Source organism: Canis lupus, chromosome 35 (assembly GCF_003254725.2).
Source record: "Canis lupus dingo isolate Sandy chromosome 35, ASM325472v2, whole genome shotgun sequence".
Lineage (NCBI taxonomy): Eukaryota > Metazoa > Chordata > Mammalia > Carnivora > Canidae > Canis > Canis lupus.
In genome coordinates, this window is record NC_064277.1 from 24,904,686 (window position 1) to 24,926,477 (window position 21,792).

Below are 21,792 nucleotides of genomic sequence, written 5' to 3' on the forward strand. Positions count from 1 at the left end.
TATGTTGGATTGTCCACGGTAGGGAGGTAACTGTGAGTTCAGGAACATCAGGCGTGGAGATGCCCTGTCTGCTTCAGGAGATGGGCTGGACTGTGAATCAAGGAAAGATTGGGGAGGTGGGGAGAAGCTGTGTCTGACACTGGAGATATGCTGGACTGTCCATTACAGAGTAAACTGTGAGATAGGCACAGAGGTGGGGAGAGGCCCTGTGTACTCCTGGAGATGAGCTGGAGTGTCCATCAGGGAGAGAAGTGTGAATACAGGCACAGACTGTGGAGAAGACCTGTCTGCTCCTTGGATAATTTCCAAGGCAGGTAGAAAACTGTGAGTATAGGCACAGAGGTGCTGAGAGGCCCTCTCTGCTCCAGGAGATGTGCTGGACTGTCCATCAGGGAGAAAACTGTGAGTACAGGCTCAAAGGTGCAGAGATGCCCTGTGTGCTCAAGGAGGTGTGCTGCACTGTCCATCAAGGAGATACCTGTTTGTATAGACACTGTGGTAGGGAGAGACCCTGTTTGCTCCTAGAGATGCACTGAACTGCCCATGGCAGGAAGAGAACTGTGAGTGTAGGCCCAGAGGTGAGAGAAGCCCTGTTTGCTCCTGGAGATGTGCTGGATGGTAGATCAGGGGAGAACTGTAAGTATAAGCACAGAGGTGGGGAGAGGTCATGTCTTTTCTGGTAGATGTGTTGGACTGTCCATGGCAGGGAGAGAACTCTTGAGTTCGGGCACAGAGGTGCAGAGAGGCCCTGTCTGCTCAGGAGACAGGCTGGACTGTGAATCAAGGAGAGAACTAGGGAATCCCTGGTTGGCTCAGCAGTTTAGTGCCCCTCCTTAGGCCCAGGGTGTGATCCCGGGGCCCAGGGATCAAGTCCTGCATCGGGCTCCCTGCATGGAGCCTGCTTCTCTCTCTCTGTGGGTCTCTGCCTCTCTCTCTGTGTCTCTCATGAATAAATAAATAAAATCTTAAAAAAAAAAAAAAAGAGGAGAGAACCGTAAGTACCAGCACAGAGGTGGGGAAAGGCCGTGTCTGCTGTTAAAGATATGCGGGACTGTCCATCATGGAGAAAACTGAGCACAAGCACAGAGGTACAGAGGCCTCTCGGCTCCCTAGAGATGCGCTGGACTGTCCATCAGGGAGAGAACCGTTAGTGTAGGCAAAGAGGTAGGGAGTGGCCCTGTCTGTTCCTAGAGATGCGCTGGACCGTATATCAAGGAGACAACTGAGTCCAGGCACAGAGGTCCGGAGAAGCCTTGTATGGTGCTCGAGATGCACTGGACTGTCCATGGCTGGAGTGAAATGTGAATACATGCACAGAGGTGGGGAAAGGCCGTGTCCCCTCCAGAGATGTGTTGGAATATCCATCAAGGAAAGTACTGTGTGTACAGACACAGGTGCGGAGAGGCGCTGTCCTCTCCCCGAGTTGGGTGGGACTCTCCATAGCAGGGAGAGAATTGTGAGTACAGTCAGAGAGGTGGGGAGAGACCCTGTCTGCTCCTGGAGATATGCTGGACTGTCCATCTGGGAGAGAACTGTGAGTACCAGCACAGAGGTGGGAAGAGGCTGTGTCTGACCCTGGAGGTATGCTGGACTGTCCATTACAGAGTAAACTGTGAGATAGGCACAATGGTGGGGAGAGGCCCTGTGTACTCCTGGAGTTGAGCTGGAGTGTTGTCCATCAGGGAGAGAACTGTGAGTACAGGCACAGAGTGGGGAGAGATGTGTGTTCCAGATATGAATTGGTTGTCCATGGAGGGGAAAGAAACGTGAGTACAGGCACAGAGTTATGGAGAGGCCCTGTGTGCTCCAGGAGATTGCTGGACTGTCCATGGTAGGGAGAGGACTGCGAGTACAGGCACAGAGGTAGGGAGAGGCACCTTCTGCAACTTGAGATGCGCTAGACTGTCCATGACGGAGAGAAGTATGATTACCAGTACAGAGCTGGGGAGAGGCCCTTTGTGCTCATGGAGATGTCCTGGAGTGTCCATCAGGGAGAGGACTGTGAATACAGGCACAGAGGTAGGGAGAGACCCGTGTCTGCTAGAGCTGGGGTGGAGTGTCCATGGCAGGCAGAGAACTGTGAGTAAAGGCACGGGGGGGAGAGGCCCTTTGTGCTTATGGAGATGTCCTGGAGTGTCCATCAGGGAGAGAACTGTGAATAAAGGCACAGAGGTAGGGAAAGACCCGTGTCTGCTAGAGCTGGGGTGGAGTGTCCATGGCAGGCAGAGAACTGTGCGTAAAGGCACGGGGGGAGAGGCCCGTTCTGCTCCTATACATGCACTGGACTGTCCATCAGGGAGAGGACTGTGAATACAGGCACAGAGGTGTCCAGAGGCTGTGTGTGTGCCAGGGGATGTGCTGGACTGTCCATCACGGAGACAACTGTGAGTACTGGCACAGAGGTGGGGAGTGGCCCGTTCTTCTAGAGATGCGCTGGACTGTCCTTCATGGAGAGAACTGTGAACAGGCATAGAGGTCAGGAGAGGCCCTTGTCTGAGCCCGGAGATGCACTGGATTGTCCATGGAAAGGAATTCGGGGTATCAAGAACGAGATCGCTGTCTGGGATTGGATAGGTTGGTGATGACAACCTCCAGGTCTGGATAGTGCTTGTGTGAAGTAAGGGGATTATAGGAGGCTCCTGATCATGTTCAAGCAGTTCAGTCTCGCGGGAGAAAAACCCAGGAGAGAGGCCGGAGGGCATGGACCTGAGTCAGAGCATAGGGGGAAAGTTGGGAGCTGCAGAGCCGGGAAGGTGGGGAATGCAAGTCAGGCTGCCGGGACTCTGGCTGGGAGAACTGGTCCAGGGGCGCCTCCGGGATGGCCATGATTCCCTGTGCCTTTGAAGTGGGGTCTCCCGTAGGGCGGGTCTGACACACCTCAGGTCAGCACCACCGCGACGTGATCCCGCTTCTCTTAAGTCAGAGTGGAGCTAGAGCCGCGTGGTTTCCACGGGGACCTCGGGGCAGAGGGCAGCATGACCGGGCGGGGACAGCCTTACAGCGAGGAAAGGCGGAGGGTCCCCCGGACGTCCCCGCGGTCCCGGGAGACGCGCCCCTTCCGCGCGGCCCCGCGTTCCGACGCTCTGCAGCCCTGCTCGACCCCGCAGGCCGGCGGCCCACGCGCGGAGGCGTTCCCGGGCCGGGAGGCTGCGGGCGGGCTAGGGGAGGCGGCTCCAGCGCGCAGTGCGGGCTCCCGAGCGGGGCGGGGGCGCGGGGGGCGCGGGGGGCGCGGGGGGCGCCTCGGCCTCCCGTGCCCGGGTGCCCTCCCGGGTGGCCTGAGTGCGACACGTGGGCCCTGCCGCGCTTTCCTCCGACGGGGGGGGGGGGGGGTGCCCCGGATTTCCTGACAGCTTCGGGATCTGCTGTGGTGCCAAAAACTGGACTGCGACTTGCGTGGTTTTCATCATTGCTTTAATGCTTTTTGATGCAGGGATGTGGGATCTGACGAGATTCTGTTTACTGGAAACATGGTTTGAATGAAGAAAGGGTATTGCTGGCCTCTGCCTGTGGAATCCGTATACTTATTTTTGGGTCCCATTTTTATGCAGAGGTCCTTATTGGAATTGTGCTGGTGGTTCTCTGTCTTTCCTGATAGGAGTCAACTTGTTCTTGCAAACTAATCGGAAGGTGTTGCATTTTAATATGTTTTTTAACAAAGATAGAAAAAGGAACGCCGACTTTGCAGTTGCTGAGATATAGCCCTGGCCCTAACTCCTAGCTGATGGCTCCTTACGCTGAGTTTTGGGACATGGAGGCAGCAGCTGCTGATTAATCTAGATTTTTTTACCTCTCACCAAAGCCATTTTTATCTCTTCATACCACTTTTTGCCTTTTCTCTCCCAACACATGGTGTTTGTTCATATTTGGCTGTGAAAGGAAATGAAGGAGATGGAAAGCAAGGGTAATCATATAAGGTGATAAAATTTAGGAAAAGGGGTTGGAAAGGGATAAAGACACCAAGTCCATACCTTCTATGATTGCTTTGAAGTTTCATCTCAAAGATCATAAAACCAGTCGAATCCATTTTAAACTTGTTCTCTAGGAAATAAAAAACTGATAAAACAGTGTTCACTTATAAAAATATTATGACAAATTTAAAACATACACAAAATTAGACAGTACAATAAATTCCCATATGCCCATTGTCCAGATCCAACAATTATTAAAAATTTGTCACATTTGCTTTATTTGTCCCTCTTTTCTTTCTTTGTTGTATTCTTTTGCTGAGACTTAAAAAATTCTTTAATTAAAAAAATTTTTTTAATTTAAATTCCAGTGTAGTTAACCTATAGTGTTATATTAGTTTCAGTTATCCAGTACAGTGATTCAACAATTCCATACAGTGCCCAGTGCTTATCATGATAAAATGCCCTCCTTAATCCCTATCACCTATTTCCCCCATCCCCCATCCTCCCCCATCACTTGTTCTCTGTAGTTTAGAGTCTATTTCTTCATGTGTCTGTTTTTCCCCCTTTGCTCATTTGTTTCTTGTTTCTTAAATTTCACATGTGAAAAAAAAATTGACACGTGAGTGAAATTGTATGGTATTTGTCTTTCTCTGACTTTTTTGCTTAGCATAGTACCCTCTAGTTCCATCCATGCCATTGCAAATGGCAAGATTTCATTCTTTTTGGTGGCTGAGTAATATTCCATTGTGTCTATACCACATCTTCTTTATCCATTCATCTGTCATTGGGCACTTGGGCTGCTTCCCTAATTTGGTTATTGTAGATGCTGCTGCTAGAAACATAAGGGTGAGGGGATCCCTGGGTGGCGCAGCGGTTTGGCGCCTGCCTTTGGCCCAGGGCGCGATCCTGGAGACCCGGGATCGAATCCCACGTCAGGCTCCCGGTGCGTGGAGCCTGCTTCTCCCTCTGCCTGTGTCTCTGCCTCTCTCCTCTCTCTCTCTGTGTGCCTATCATAAATAAATAAAAATTTAAAAAAAAAAAAAAAAAAAAAAAAAGAAACATAAGGGTGCATGTAACCCTTTGAATTGGTGAATATTTGGGGTAAATACCAGTACTGTGATTAAGTCATGGGGTAGTTCTATACCTAACTTTTTAACTTAGAAGAACTTGTGTAGGAACACATCACAAAAAATACCTTTCTGAAGAAAAGGGCTTCACAAAAAATACTAGTCACTGACCTGAAAATCGCACTGTGCAGCATAAGTATGAATGTAATACGTTTAGCAAAAGCTAAGACTGTCAGGTTTAGTCAGAAGTACCCCCAGGGGGCCATTGAGCCTGGTGGTGAGAAGAGAGAGGTTCCCCACCAGCGTGGGGCCTTGATCTCCTCCCAGGTTTTGGCACCAAATGTCAGGTTTAATCTGATCGGTAGTAAAATGAAATAGAGAGTCCAGGCAAAAGTTGGTCGAAGCAGGAATTTTAATGGGACGTGCTCTCTCTCAGTCAAGGTTCCGCGGCCACAGGGGAGGGAGAGAGCAGGAAAGTCGCGGGCCAGGGAAGTCGTTCTCAGGGGAGGGCAAGCAGGCTTTTTAAGGGGGAAGGGGGAAGGGGTTGTATGTCTGTACAGGGTGATAGGTATTAGGCATATTACTGGTGGAATCGGCCTGGGGCAATAACTGCCCATACCCTTATATGGGGTCTGGGTAAAGTGGGTTCAGGTTTCCTGCATAGGTCCAGGCTCCCGTGATGCCGTGTCCTGGGGGGGCAGGGTGTCTGCTGGTGATGGGAAAGTTCTGAGGTTGGGGCAACAAGGTGGGGGGTCCACGCCATTTTGTTGGTGCCTCCCGATCCCCCTTGATCCCACTGGCCCAACAAAGACAGTATTCACTGAACAATAGAGTTCTTACAGGAAGATCTCATTAATCGTAATATATATGAGAAAAGCTTCAAATGGAATTCAAAGCCAATAAAAGATCAGATTATTTTTACTAGAGAGGAGATATACTCTTGTAATGATTGTGGAAAAGACTTGATCATTCCAATCTTATTCAAGATAAAAAAGAAAGAATTTGAAAGCCTTTATTTGTTATCAAAGTCATAAGAAGAAAGGTCTTGGGATCCTTGGGTGGCTCAGTTGTTTGGCCCCTGCCTTTGGCCCAGGGTGTGATCCTGGAGTCCCGGGATCGAGTCCCACATCAGGCTCCCTGCATGGAGCCTGCTTCTCCCTCTGCCTGTGTCTCTGCCTCTCTCTGTGTGTGTGTCTCATGAATAAATAAATAAAATCTTGAAGAAGAAGAAGAAGAAGAAGAAGAAGAAGAAGAAGAAGAAGAAGAAGAAGAAGAAGAAGAAGAAGAAGAAGAAGAAGAAGAAGAAGAAGAGAGGTCTTGTACATGTATTGAATTTGGCAAATCCTTTACTCAGCAAGCTGTCTTGAGCCAATGTCAAATAATACCTATAGGAACTGAGGCCTTAAAAATGCGCTGTATGGAAAAAGGCATTTCCTTGAACTACTTCCCTTACAGTGCAAGGTAGAATTCATTTATAGCCAGTGAATGTGGGAACATTTTTTGACAGATGTGTTTCTTCTCTTTCTCTCTCCATCAGCATCCCCCCCCCCCACGTCCCTCCCTCTCTCCCTTTCTGTCTCTCTCTAGCTCCTTTCTCCATTACTAAATCAGAAGTCCTACAGGGGAGAAACCATATAAATTCAGTAAATGTAGGAACACTTTTAGTCATAGTTCACATCTTGTTTAACAAGAGTGATAATGAGAACTCTTTCAACCAATATGCATAGCTTATTCAGCGTATAATATACTTCATGCTGGAGAAAAACCAACAAGTTAAATTAATATGGGAAGGCCTTAACATTTGCCCTGCACACTTTATCAAACATCAGCCACTGATACTGGGAAAAGCCATACCACTGTTGTAAAAAGGAAGAGCCTTTAAACTCTAGGGGCCAGTAGCAGGCTGCCCCCAAGTTAGGCTACTTTGGAATGAAGACTATTTTGACTCATTTCACTCAGCATAATACCCTCCAGTTCCATCCACGTTGAAGCAAATGGTGGGTATTTGTCATTTCTAATGGCTGAGCAATATTCCATTGTATACATAGACCGCATCTTCTTTATCCATTCATCTTTCGAGTGAAATGAGTCAATCGGAGAAGGACTAACATTATATGTTCTCATTCATTTGGGGAATATAAATAATAGTGAAAGGGAATAGAAGGGAAGGGAGATGAAATGGGTAGGAAATATCAGAAAGGGAGACAGAACATAAAGACTCCTAACTCTGGGAAATGAACTAGGGGTGGTGGAAGGGGAGGAGGGAGGGGGGTGGGGGTGAATGGGTAACGGGCACTGAGGGGGGCACTTGACGGGATGAGCACTGGGTGTTATTCTGTATGTTGGCAAATTGAACACCAATAAAAAATAAATTTATTATTTAAAAAAAAGACTATTTTGAATTAAAAAGCAGTCAACAGGGCAGCCTGGGTGGCTCAGTGGTTTAGCACCGCCTTCGGCCCAGGGCGTGATCCTGGAGTCCTGGGATCCGGTCCCACGTTGGGCTCCCTGCATGGAGCCTGCTTCTCCCTCTGCCTGTGTCTCTGCCTCTGTGTGTGTGTGTGTGTGTGTGTGTGTTTGTGTCTCTCATGAATAAATACATAAAATCTCAAAAAAAATCTTTAAAAAGCAATCAACAGGGACACCTGGGTGGCTTAGCAGTTGCCTGTCTGCTGTTGGCTCAGGGTGTGGTCCCTCAATCCCTGGATCAAGTCCCACATCAGGCTGCCTGCATGAAGCCTGCTTCTCCCTCTGCCTCTCTGTGTGTTTCTCATGAATAAATAAATAAAATCTTAAAAAAAAAAAAAAGCAATCAAAACCCAGGAGATTCAGGAAAAGCTCTTTACCTTCCCCACATGCCTAAAAAGAATGTAGATAGGAAGAGAGCTGTCACCATGGATAACAACATTGTGGTATGAACTAGGTACTGTGGACAAAGAGGAACCTAGCAAGCTGTTTAACCAAAGTCCTCCCTGTGTCCCATTGTTTCTGAGTGGCCCAGGAAATATCTGTTTACCAAAAATTTACTACTTTTCATCTTCCTAAGGATTGCACTTCTTCCCTTTGAGTTCCAGACCCCTATCCCCTTCTCCTTAGTTGAGGAAGACATAGTATCTCATTTTGCTTGATTGCCTTTGGAATATCCATGTCTGCATGGATTCCCTGTATATATGTCATTAAATTTTATTTTCTCCTGTTAATCTTTCTCATGTCAGTTTGATTCTTAGTCCAGCTAGAAGAACCTTGAAGGGTATTCTTGCTCCCCAACAAAGCATAACTCATCTCTTGACTCATACAGATTAAAAACATGATCTGATCAATGTGGGAAATCCTTTGGTTTTGTTTCATGTCTTAACATCAAAAAATATTAGAAGTCCTATCAATATGGCAAATGTGGAAGGAACTTCACTCAGCTCATGTCTTTCACAGCATCAGAGAATTCTGAGAGAAAAATCTGAGGCAGTTCTGTTCTTACATAGCACCAAAACTCCATAACATACAATATAGACTTCTGGTTTCCAGGGTAGCATGTAAAGAGCTTGGAAGTTATCACTCCTATCATCACAACAAGAAAAAAGCTGAACAAACTGAAAATTAACAAATTTTCTTAGATCCATCATAGAATTGAGGTCACAGGGTAAATACCACCCTGAAAACTGGAGAGACAGACAGGTGGATACAGAGAATCACCACTTATCAAGGGCAGAAACTGAGGTTGGAGCCAGCTACTGATAGGATTAACTAAAGGCTAATTGACTAGCTGCTGGAGACTGAGCATGGTCTAACTAGAGAGTTAAAAAACCTGAGAATCCAACCTTTGTGGAGACCAACATTATGAGGTTTACCTCTAGGAGCCCTGTCAGGTTCTTACTGTGAAGATCTGAGAAAAATCCTCTCCCTGCTAGAAGTAATAATTTTGAAATATGCCCAGAGCTATTCTAGTCTCCTTGACAAATGCCTGCGGTCTAGAGAACTATTTTACTAGAGTCTAACTATGTGGGGGAAGGGAAATTCCCAACTCTAGCTCTTTCTTGCCTTCCTCTCTCCTAAAAGGGAAGAGGAGTACTGAGAAGTACTTGTGAAGGTCCCAGCCCAGGGTCAAAAGCACACAACAACTGTTGCCTAACCAGAGATTATAGAACACTGCTCCCTCCCGCCCTGACATACCACCACATCAGTATAGTTCCTGTATAATAATGGAGGATTACACATGAAAGAGTTGTAATGTTGCCAAGTGAACTGGGAGGGCTCCAGGCCTTGGGGCCTTGACCAAACCTGTCTTCTTAGTCATGTCAGAAGAAAGAATTCAAGGATAGACACAATACAGTGGATGAGCAACACGAGTGGAAAAGTTTATTAAAGGAGATTGTACTCTCAATATGTGAGTGTAGGTGAGCTTGAGAGAGAGCAAACTATGCCCTGGGGTTTGGGTTTCTGTCTTTTACTGATAGTCGTTAATTTGGGATTATTCATTACTTGGGGCAGGAATTTCTTGGAAGCAAGGTTTCCTCCCTTTCCTTCCTAACTTGCTCAGGGGTTTTGTCATGGCACCACCATCTTGGGCCTGTTTGGTGTGATCTGACTTCTTGTAGATTGCTGCCAGGACAGGCCTTGGACCTTCCCCAGGGTCCTCCTTGCTGGCCTCCAGGCATCCTGTCAGAGCCTGACTATCTGCCTATTTTCAAGTAAGACTCAGGATGTATTTGAGAAAGAATCTCTAGGGAAACCCAAGAACAACAGAGAAGACAAAAACAAGGACAGAGGAAATTAGCCTCGAAGGCTGTGGCTGCAGAAAATTACAAACACAGTCTAGGGGATCTCTGGGTCGCACAGCGGTTTAGCACCTGCCTTTGGCCCAGGGCACTATCCTGGAGACCCAGGATCGAATCCCACGTTGGGCTCCTGGTGCATGGAGCCTGCTTCTCCCTCTGCCTATGTCTCTGCCTCTCTCTCTCTCACTGTGTACCTATCATAAATAAATAAAATTTAAAAAAAAAAACACAGTCTAATTCCTAGTCACACAAATTCCACGTTGAAGACCTGTTTACTATTTACTTCAGTTCCTTTTACCCAATACATCATGTCTGGATTTTAACAAATAATTATAAGGAGTACTACAAAGCACAAAACACAGACTAATGAGACAAAGCAAACAATTGGAAGCAGATTAAGACATGGCAGAGATTTTGGAATTATCAGACCAGGAATTTAAAATATGATGAGTACGTTAAGGGCTTTAAAAAGTGAACAAGATATAAGAACAGATAATGTAAGCAAAAATTCTAAGCATGAATCAAAAGGAAATGCTAGAGTTTAAAAGCACTGTAAAGAAATGAATAGTTTAGATAGGCCCATCAGTAGACTGGACACAGCCAAGGAAAGAATCATTCAGCTTGAATATATGTTGATAGAAACCCCCAAACTGAAAAAGAGAAAAAAAAGAATAAAAAGCATAACAGAATATCCAAGAACTATGAAGCAGTTACCCCCAAAATTGTGACATGCTCAATGGGAATACCAGGAGAAGAAAGAGACAAAGGACCAAAAGATATATTTAGAGTAATAATGGCTGAGAATTTTTCAAAATAAACGACAGTACATACTGGGGGGACAAACTGATGTGAGAGCAAAACAATGTCAGTCATATTTATCATTTTGTGAAATAATTAAAATGTATAAGACTTCTCCACTGTTTGGATAAAATAGTATTACCTACCCAAAGACCAATTTATGTACATTTAACTTTCTTAGGCCAGTCTTATGCATCAAGACCTCATAAGTATTATAATCTCCACCTCACACATTTATTCCTCTTAGTGAGCTCTTTGGGAAGAGCTGAGAGCAACTTCTGCCCAGTCTCAGGAGTACTGATTTAGCAAACTGTTATAAGGAAGAATGTTTGGAGGCCTTTCTAAGGCTTCTACTTCTAGTAAATAATAGTATCCTACTGTATACTTCCTAGATAAAAGGATGTAAGTCAGGAAATGGCCAGATAGAAGAGTTGTATAGGGCAAGGTATTGAGGAAGGGGCACAGAGCTTCTGTGCCCTCCCTTTGTACCTCAATGTATTCATCAACCTGGAAGCTCTCAGAACCCCTCAGGGGAGGGTTTTTAATGGATGCTTCATTACATTGGCACGATGAGTTAAATCACTGGCCATTAGTGATTAACTCAACCTCCAGCCCTTTCTCCCCTGCTTGGAAATTGGGACTGGGAGTGAAAGTTTCAACTCTCCAATCACAAGGGTGGTTCCCCTGGTAACCAGTGCATACTTAGGGGCTTTCCAAAACTCACCTCGTTAACATATAAATTCAGGGTGGCTGTAAGGTTTTGTTTTGTTTTTTTTTTTTTTATAACAAAAGATGTTCTTTCATCTTTATCATTCTATCATTCTGGAACTGTTTTTAGAAGCTGGGGACAGAAACCAGAAATAGCAGAAGATGCTTCTATTGCTTTTATTATTACGAAATTGCAAGGGTTTTTGGAGCTCAGGAATGGGACAAGGCCAAATACATGTATGTATGGGGAACAGAGGGTTAGATGAGGACAAAGCACAAGCTGATATCCTACAAACAACCCCCCTACCCCAGGATGGGATATGTGTGACACTCCTCAGAGAGTTTCTAATGGTCTTAATGTTAATGCCTTGCTAGAGAGAAAAACAAGCTTTAATCTGACAATGGCAAGGCCTCCTGTATCTTGGAGGTCCTCCTTAGCATATGGAAATCCTTAGAAATCTCCCTTTTCCTTATTTCCCCCAACTCCCTGGTATATAATCAGCCAGTCCTCACAAGCCTGGGGCAGCATGGGTCCTGTACCCATGCTTTAATAAAACCATTTTGCACCAAAGACATCTCAAGAGTTCTTTCTTGGTCGTGGACTCTGGACTTCACCTATATTCCAAAACTTCACCACTATCACAACCAGAAATACAGATATTTGGAAAGGAACTAACAAGAAAGAATTGAAAAAAAGAAAAATAATTTCAGAAATGAAGATTAAACTACATGTTGGGCTGGTGAGACTGGGGACCTCAAAATGGCCGACATGAGGCCAGCAACCTCCCAATAACGCAGCCTTGCTGCCCCACCCCCATCTTCCTGCCAAAAGCTTTATAAACTCCCCTGCAGTTTGCCTGGGCCGGACTTTCCTAACTCGAGCCTCTCCAAGTCAGGAACCTCGCCCAGGAGCGCTCCCCATTAAAGCACTCTGGAACCTGGCTCTATCTTTAAGTTTCTCCGCTGATCATTAAAAGAAAACCTAACACTACAAGGAACAGAAGAGCAAATAAACACAATAATAGATCAAAAGAAATAAGGAAAATATTTAAAATCAGAAATCAATGATGATCAACTAATAATGAATTAGTTGATTGAGGCAATGATCACCAATGGCTGCCATCACTGCCATTATGTACCTCTAATAGATGTATATAGAACACGCCTATGAAGTATCCTTTCTGCCAGAATAAATATAGAGATATATAGATATAATTAAAATATATAAATAGAAAAAATAAAAAATAAAAAAAAATAAAATATATAAATAGATATAATTAAATAGATATATATAAATTATATATAAATGTAAAAATATAAATATAGATATATTTGATGAAGCCTCTTGGATCTATTGATTTATAGGAAACATGAGGGACAAAAGAAATCTATTAAATGACACTGGGCATACAACCAGCAGAACCAGTACAACAATGGAAAGCACTATTAACCTAGTTAATTCAATAAAAAATTGCAAGAAAAAAATACAGAGAAGACACTATAGATTAAAAAGTCTCAAGAGACATCAACCAATCTTAATATATGGATCTTATTTGGATACCAGTTCAACTTGTTAGAGCGAGTTAGTTAGGTTCTAGGAAGATGCCTGGAGGTCAGTCAAGAGGAAGTCTTTGCTAACTCAGAAAGTCAGCCAGTCCTGGCAGCACTCCAAGACAAAGCCACAAGAAGCAGGATCCAACCAGACAGGCCCAAGATGACTGACATGGAAGGTCAGAAACCCCTGACCAAATAAGAAAGAAAAGCCACAAAACCCTGCATCCAAGAAATTCCCACCTCAAATGATGGATATTCCCATCCCCTTGTTAACAACTGTCAATAAAAGAAGCACAACACCCCCCCCCCGCGCCCCCCCCCCCCAGAGGGTATACAACGAATGCTTTCTCTCTCTCTCTCTAGCTTGCTTGCTCTCAGATAGGGAGAGTGTGCTTTCACTTCAATAAACTTTCTTGCTTCTCTGCTGTGTTGTCTGCCCTTGAATTCTTTCTTGTGATACAACCAAGAGCCTTTGGTGACATCTTTGTGGTTGTCTGGATCAAGAGGGCCTCTCCAGTTCACCCAGCAACAAAATAAATAATTGTAGTTATATAAGCAACAGAATGTGAACAGGGATATTGTCTGGATCCAATGAGGGAACATATATAGAAGCAACAGAAGCAATGTAAGTACTGTAAAACACCAGACAAATATAAGGTACTATTATCATTTTAGAATGAAAGCAGAAAGTACCTTACATGAGGAAATTTGAATCTTGGGAGAAGCTATTATTACCTATTGCTACCAGTTTTTATAATTTTTAAGCATCACATCCCTATATGTCTGTCTGAGCAAGGTTCACTTGTTGCCCCTTCTCCTGGGTAAAGTCTAAAATCATCCTTGGATGTTATCAGTTCCTAAAACATCAAAGATATATGGTACCAGTAGGATAAAGAATGAAGTAGCCAGAAGTGAGAGAGGATCAAACTAAAATAACACTGATAGTGTTCCAAGCTGTAAGTCCTCAGGATGTTAGCTATGTAGTAAGCATAAAGAGTCAAGATGAGAACAGGAGGAGGCGGCCCCCAAAAGTGTTGTCAGCAAGGAAAAACAGATGACCTGATATTCTGATGTGTTTGACCATACCAAGAAGATTTTTATGAATATATTGGTGAATTTGTGAATTGGTATTTAGAAAACTAAGCAAGCAAAAAAGGATTAATAACTACCTTTAGGAAAAACAAAAATCTGTACCAAGAAAAAGAAAATTAATCATAGTATACTATGTGGCTTATCTGTGAACGATATGTATATAGTCCTAGTTATCAAAATTGATTTCACTCAACCTTGTGATGTCAGTTTGTTGGAAAGGTTGGGGACAGGGTATGTATAGGGAGGTTGAGAGAGGTAAAAATTCTCATCCTCCATAGCAAAAGCCCATATATAATTACCTAAAACCGAAAAACCAAGAATAGACAATGCTGTAGAAACATTATTCTTAGGAACATTGAGGGTAACGCCAAAATAGCCAAAAGACTTAATAATAGTTCCCTTTGGACAGCAGGTCATGGACGTAGGGATAACTGTTTTTCCTTATAAGTCGAATAGTATTCTTTGGCTTTTAAAAATATGCATAGATATTATTTTGTTAAATTTTAGAACTAAAGTATTTTTTTTGAAGAACTAAAGTATTTTTATAAATGTTTCATGGACAATTATGGAGAGATTTATTATTATTGTCTACATAATTATTCACACTACCTCCTTGCCCAATAATCTCCCCATATGCTTTTTTAAATCATTAGAAAATATTCAAGACATTCAAAATATTACAAATGTTAACATATTGAACAAACATGTATCCACCATCTAGCCAAGGAAGTCAGCATTAACTGTACAGGTGAAACCCAAACAGCAAACTTTCTAATTTAAAATGAGTTATTTATCCCCTCTCTCTCTTTTACTAAGATTAGAATCATCTGATGTGATTTCTCTAGTATTTGCTTACGGGTTTGCTAAAGGTTCTTAACCATTTTCTGTCCTGGTTGATAGGAAATCTAGATTATTCCCATCAAAAGCCCAAATCTGATTTCTCTATCTCTTAATGGTACAACCATTCTCTCAGGCTTGAAATATAGCCATCACCCTTGACCTCTATCTCTTTGACAATCCCACTCTGCCTTGGCAAATCCTGTCTTTACATGGGATTAGAGGAGGGAAAAATAATCTAGGACAGGGAAGTTTGTTGCCACTCCAGAAACCCAAATGGCATTTTGGAAAGAGCAGAAACTCAGCCTCACCTGGGTCTCAGCCTGCGAGAGAATGGTAGCCAATCCCTGCTCTATGCCCTACTTGCTGAAGAGAGGAAAGAAATAGATGGTGAGTGCCCTGCTTATGCTTCTCAGACTCACCTAATGTAAATGCCCACCCTCCAGTTGACTTTTTCTAATCAACATCAGAGATGAGTCAGACATTCTTCTATCTCGGTCTACTTTCCATAAGACATAACTAAAATTACAGTTTTCAACCTGAATAAAGATCAGTATTCTAAATATGACCTACAAAGTCTTTAGAGGCCCTGGTTAACCTCCTTCCTCTATCCTCTCAGACCTCTGCTCTTGATACGCTGGCTTTCTCATGGGTTTTCACCAGTCTTAGGCCTGCCTAAAAACCCTACCTTGTTTTCTTTGCCTCTTTCTTAAAATGTAGTTTTTATTATTCAGGCATGGTGACATCAAGAGATAAGATGATTGCCATTGAAAAGAGAGTTTGTTATTCACTCACTGTTCCTGAAAAGCAGGCATGCTGTGCCAGGCAGGGCCACATGGGAGGAAAGTGCCCTGGTGGGAGGAAAATGTGGGCAAAAGCCTTTATTGTGGTTTCTATGGAAATGGCAAAGGACAAAGGAGGGTAGGTAGGTTTAGAATTGTCCAATCTGAATTATTTCAGTGGGGGAGTATAGGGACTGTCCTTAGTGGTCTGGTACCTGAAGTGAATAGGACAGGGGAATAGCAAGGAGTAAGAGCCAAAGGGCAGGTGGGGAGGGGTGCTGTGGGCCCTGGATGGGTTAGTTCACCTGTGAAAGATATGCAAGGGTGGGGTAAATTGTTGATATCCCTAGGACTTGGTGAGTCCTGGGAAGGCACAATCCCTCTCTAGTCTGTGAGGTTCCAAATACCAGAGCATCAAGAATACAGGAAAAACAAAAACCAGAAAATAAAATATGGTTAATACAACCTGTTTAGTCTTCCTTATCTATGAGCTCTCAGCCCAAGTGCCGCTTCTTCAGGGGAGCTTTCTGTGACTTCCCAGAGTCCCAGACCGTCATTTTACTAACAGCTCCTTCACAATTTCTAGCTTGTATGATAATTTGGTTAAAGTCTCTTGTCCTGACCAAACTACTTGACCCAAATCCAACATGAGGGCAGATACTTGTCTGTCCACCTTCGTACCCACAGCTACAAAACAGTGCTTGGCACACAGTAGTTGTTCAAGAAATATATACTGAATAAATACATGATTGAATGTCTCTGAGCCTTAGTGACTGCCACACCAAAATGAAACCTGCAGGAATTTCCCTTTTACCTACAAGTTAAATCCCCAAGGCCAGCAAGTTAGAAACTGTTTTCCAAGGCTACAACGCTTGTCATTCAGGGTGCTAGGTCAAATCCTAAAAGCTTATGCAATAAGTAATATCCGTGATGTGTTGGACTCATGGATCATCATAATGATGTGGGAAAAATGTGTTCTGAGTTATGGACATGGGAAGCCAACACTTTTTCAGTGTAGTCAGCTTCTGTACTTGCCATTCTAAAATCAGCAAGGCTCTAGAATGAGGCTCCATCTGGTGTGAAAGGAGAGGATCAATTTGCTACAGTTTACATTTCCATAGAGAAGGTCTGTCCATAATCCCATACTGTATACATGATAATAAATAATGAACGTTCTCCTAAGATGCTTTGAAACATGCAGAGATCATTTTAGGACTCAGAAATTTTTTTTAAGATTTTATTTATTTATTCATGGGAAACACAGAGAGAGGCAGAGAAATAGGCAGAGGGAGAAGCAGGCTCCCCACAGGGGAGGAGGGACTCCATACCGAGATCAGGCCGAGCCAAAGGCAGGTGCTCAACCGCTGAGCCACCCAGGCATCCCAGGACTCAGAAATTTCTCTGCAGCCCATCAAAGTTCAGTTTCTGTTTATGAATTGAGGATTGTCTGAATCACTCTGCAGGTTTGTAGCTTCATTGATACAAGTGAGAAGAATTAATGTAGCGTGATACAAGAATCAGTGTAGCTTTATTGATACAATCACTCTGCAGGTTTGTAGCTTCACTGACTCAAGCAAGAATACCATGGTGTGGTGCTCAGAAGAATTATCTATTGGATGAGGCTTCTGGCCCCAACAGTGCTACTTCCAATTACACAAGTGGGTCATTTGGTGTGAGTCTGTTCCCTCATCATTTACACTTATCCCACAAAACTACTCTGATTAAGAATCTGGGTGGCGCAGCGGTTTGGCGCCTGCCTTTGGCCCAGGGCGTGATCCTGGAGACCCAGGATCGAATCCCACGTCGGGCTCCCGGTGCATGGAGCCTGCTTCTCCCTCTGCCTGTGTCTCTGCCTCTCTCTCTCTCTCTCTCTGTGTGTGTGACTATCATAAATAAATAAAAAAAAAAAATTTAAAACATATAGAAGTGCAAGGAGCAAGATGCTCAGATCTTATTTAATAACTTGTAACATAAAGCGATGACTAATGTTGAATGTTTATCTGTGAGCCATTGTTGTAAAGCTTTATAGGAATTTATTAAATCTATTGAACACAAACGGATATCCATGATATTATCCACATTTAAACACGAGGAAGGTGAGGCAGGGATACATAATTTAATCACAAAGTCATATAGAGCCAGGGCTTGAACCTAGGTTGTTTGGGGCTGGGAGGCACATTCTTCTATGCTGCCATGCCTCCCTGCAAGGAAAACACCTTTGGAAAGTGGGCTAAGGGGCTTGATAACTGTAGGGTTCCCTCCCCCCACCCCAATTTCATAGACCAAACGAAACGGCACACACAGCAGCGCCTACGGGAAAGAAGTGGTCTGCATGACCTGATGTGAGGCCACATTACAGAGGCCCACGGCTTCCGCCGGCACCTCACACGGAAGCAAGACAGACCTCCTTTCCCCGGACTTCTTCTCTTCAAGGGTTCTCCTCGGGGATGTCTATTTTTCATCTTTCCAACCTTTGGAGACTGATCTGCTCTTCTCTTAAATCTCATCTTTCTATTATCCTCCTCTGAGGCTTCGAAACCCCCAGCACTCACCATCTCTGATAGTCACAGAGGATTTTGCAGCTTCACCTTAATCCTACATTTCCCTGGTAAAGCAATCAGAAACGGCTTCGACCTCGGCGGCTGCACGATATATTCCTTCCTGCGACTCTTCTTCCCTGAAATCTCAGGCTGAAAAGCTGCAGGTCAGGTTTGTTTTCCCCGGTGAGGATCCCTGTCTCCCAGGGGCGCGGGCGCGCGGTGGTCTCGGCCTCTGGGTCCGACCCCGTCCCGCGCCTCCTTTCGCGCAGGCCCGCACAGGCACCGGGCTAGAGCAGGCCTTTCCTCCCGGGCAGCACCCGGCGTACTCAGCCTCCCCCTCCTGCACTGGCGGGCAAGAGCGCGCCGAGCCTCGGGTCCCTCCGGCAGTGCGGAGGTGCCTCGGGACCCCGCAGAGCGCGCCCCCAGCGACCCCTCACCCTCCCGGCGGGGGCTGACCCGCGACTGAGAACTACATTCCCAGAACCCCCCGCGGTGTCCCAGCGCGCAGACTCCGTTTCCCAGGGGTCTCAGGGCCAAGCCCCGCCCACACCGCCGGCCCTGTGTGACGTCAGGGCTGCGGGCCGGAAACGCTGCGGGGCGTCGACGCTGCGGCCGCTCGGCAGGTGCTGCCCGGGCGCAGGTGCGCCTCGGTCTGGGAGGGTGAAGACCCGGAGTCTGTTGCTGTCTTTTCGAGCGAAGTGATAAGTCAGAGTGAAGCCTTCGCTCTTTTTCGTTATTCGTTTAACGTGTTTAACATGTTAATTATGTCCATGGATACCTGTTTATTCGTTTGACGTGTTTAACACGTTCTTTCCCTGCCTGCCCTGCGCTCATCTGCGTTTCTGGTTTGTGGACGGGAGACTGAGGATGAGTCACTTCCCTGAATATTATTTCAGCCCAAAGAGGCGGCGATCCTTCCCCCAGCCCTCCCCGACCCCTCCCCCCAACCCCACCACCTTCGCTGGAAAAGCAGAAATGCACGCCAGGTCACTCATGCTGGAACATGCTCTTTCAATCTTTATTCCCCCCAATATCTGTTGATATCTGCCTAAGTGAGGTATGGAGAGAGAGGTGTATATGTAACAGAATGTTTATACGTTCATCTAGAACTTCCCCCATGTTAATATTTTACATGATCATTTTTAGTAGTCTTATCAAAGACCTAAGAATGCTGTCCCTGTATCAGCATTTCTTTCCAGGCTTTCTAAATAGCAGTGCTTTTTGTTTTGCACCCTAAGGAAATGCTTCAGTCAGCCCGTATCAAAACAATATTATCAAATTATTAATTTTGTTCGTTGTGATAATGACATTATGGTTATGCTTAAAAGGAAGCAAAATCCTTTATAGGTTAAAAGACATGAGTTGTGTGATATTTGGGTCTTGCTGAAGAATACTCTAGGAATCAATAAAAGTGGGGAGCGAAGGGGCAATCACTAAATAAGATTGGCAAAATATTGATCATCTTTGGGATACCTAGGTGGCTCAGTGGTCAAGCATCTGCCTTGGCTCAGGCCCTTGATCCCAGGGTCCTGGGATTGAGTCCCGTATCAGGTCCTGGGATCAAGTCCTGTATCCCGTAAGGAGCCTGCCTCTCCCTCTGCCTATGTCTCTCATGAATAAATAAAATCTTTAAAAAATATTGATCATCATCGGAGTGAGGGATACACTGGAGTATACTATTCTGTGTCCATTTGGAATTTTCTGTAATGACTTCTCTGTACCAGTGTTCCTCCTGGAACAGTGAGGTCTGCTAATTCCTGCCTCATGTTCAGGTCATCCAGGTGAAGAATTTTTACTTGTGGTCATTCCTAGGATGCTGGTGATCCCTCTTCCTGAGACCCATCTTGTTACTAGATTTTCCACAGCACTTCTGAGGCCAAAGTAAATCTCAGGTTTTCCCAGAACACACTTTTTATCTTCCTACTCCCTCATTCTCCCTCCTCCTGGTCTCAGACATACGTGACTTCAGTATCTGGCTTATAGCCTTCTGCTCTACTTCCTGGTCTCATTTCATTGTGAGTGACATCAGTGTGGCTCACAGGGTCAATGCTCAGTAAATATTTGTTGAATCTCGGTGTCCACATGGATGAATCATCCAGCAAACATTCTGCTTTTTCTCTGGAAGCCTGGGGTCCTGGCAGCAGGAATCCCCAACCCTGTAGATTGCTGAAGCATCTGGAACCTATGCCTTTCCTCTCCCACCAGTGGTGAATCTAATCCCTTTTTAATTCTTGTTCCCAAAGTTCTCCTCCCCCTCTGCCTTTAAAAGGTGCCTGCCATCTGCTCCCCACCCACAAGCGTCTGTCCTCCACACTTTACACACCCACCACTCAGCTCCTATCATCCATCCCAACTTTGTGGGAGATACAATTCTTGGTCTCTTTTATGACTTTGCTCTCACACCCTTCAATTTTCAGTCTCTCTTCTTCTGGTGACTTGTTTCATTATCACTTTAAACAAGTCTAGTGGGGGGTACCTGGGTGGTTCAGCAGTTGAGCCTTTGGCTCAGGATGTGATCCCAGGGTCCTGTCTCTGCCTCTCTCTCTGTGTCTCTCATGAATAAATAAATAACAAAAACATCTTCATTAAACCCACATGCTACTCTGGCCACCAAGTGAATTCTCTCCTAATGTTGCCAAATTTCTGCCCCTTTAGACTACCTGTTTCTTCTGTTCTACACCTTACCATCACCCACCTGTTCCCTAGCCCATGAAATTTGGCCTGTCCCCTTGAAATTCAGCTATATCTGCTCACAGAGAAAGGAGAATTAAAACTACATGGAGCTATCATTTTCATCAATCAGATTGGCAGATATTCCCCGATTTGACAGCTTAGTTCTTGTCAAGGCTCTGAGGGGAGAGTCGGTCTTGTATGTTGCTGGTAGGAGGAGAAATGCCATGAAGGGGAATTTGGCAATATCGGACAATATATCTACACATATTTAGAATGACATGTATACAAGGTAATTCATTGAATAGTTTGTAATTGCAAAAAAATGATAATAACCTAGATGTCCTCCATCATGGAATTAATTGGTCTAATAAATTCTGGCTGTCCCTACAATGAAATACTGTGCATCTTGTGGTGGTTAATTTTGTGTGTCAACTTGGCTAGGCACCATATGCTTAGTTGTCTGGGCAAACACTAGATGTTTCTGTGAAGGTATTTTGTAGAGGTGATTATTTAGTAAAGTTGATAACCCTCCGTAGTGTGGGGTGGGCCTCATTCAATCAGTTGTAGGCTTTAAGACAAAAACTGAGGTTTCCTAGAGCAGAAGGAATTCTACCTCTAGACTGTAACACAGAAATCTTGCCCGAGTTTTCAGCCTGCTGGCCTGCTTGAGGGATTTTGGACTTGTCGGATCCCACGATTGAATGAGCCAATTTTTCTTTTCTTTTCTTTTTTTTTAAAGATTTTATCTATTCATGAGAGGAAACAGAGAGAGAGCAGAGATATAGGCGGAGGGAGAAGCAGGCTCCCTCAGGGAGCCCATGGGGGACTTGTTCCCAGGGTCCTGGGATCATGACCGGAACCAGAGGCAGATGCTCAAACTGACCTACCCAGGGGCCCCTATTTTTACCTATTCAAAAACTTGAACTTTTTCCTTTCATGATCTCCTTGTTGCTGGATGTGCTTGTTCCCATGTCAGTGCCCGCTCAGTAAGCAGCATGCTGCACCTGCAATCTTGCCTTGGGATTGCCTCATTTCACTTCTCAGAGTTTTGATCCAACTCA

The 21,792-nt window shown here is 44.7% G+C and overlaps 1 protein-coding gene and 1 long non-coding RNA gene across 3 annotated transcripts in view; one reads left to right on the top strand and one right to left on the bottom strand.

Annotated features, from left to right (window-relative positions):
• The window catches only part of ZNF391 (zinc finger protein 391), a 39,705-nt gene that overhangs the window by 12,048 nt on the left and 5,865 nt on the right, over positions 1-21,792 (top strand). The window contains exon 1 of one of the 2 annotated variants that reach the window (XM_035710627.2): positions 18,770-19,115. The exons of the other annotated variant lie outside the window; for it this stretch is intronic. Within the exon in view, the coding sequence (XP_035566520.1) occupies positions 19,062-19,115 (54 nt within the window). The 5' untranslated portion in view covers positions 18,770-19,061. Of the gene's footprint in view, positions 1-18,769; positions 19,116-21,792 lie in introns of those variants that run through there. 2 annotated transcript variants of the gene reach the window in all.
• LOC112674404 (uncharacterized) lies at positions 3,395-18,546 on the bottom strand. The gene is made up of 3 exons (XR_003145402.3): positions 18,071-18,546; positions 3,969-4,038; positions 3,395-3,867 (listed from the first exon to the last, which is right to left on the bottom strand). It is a non-coding gene; the product is annotated as an uncharacterized LOC112674404 (long non-coding RNA).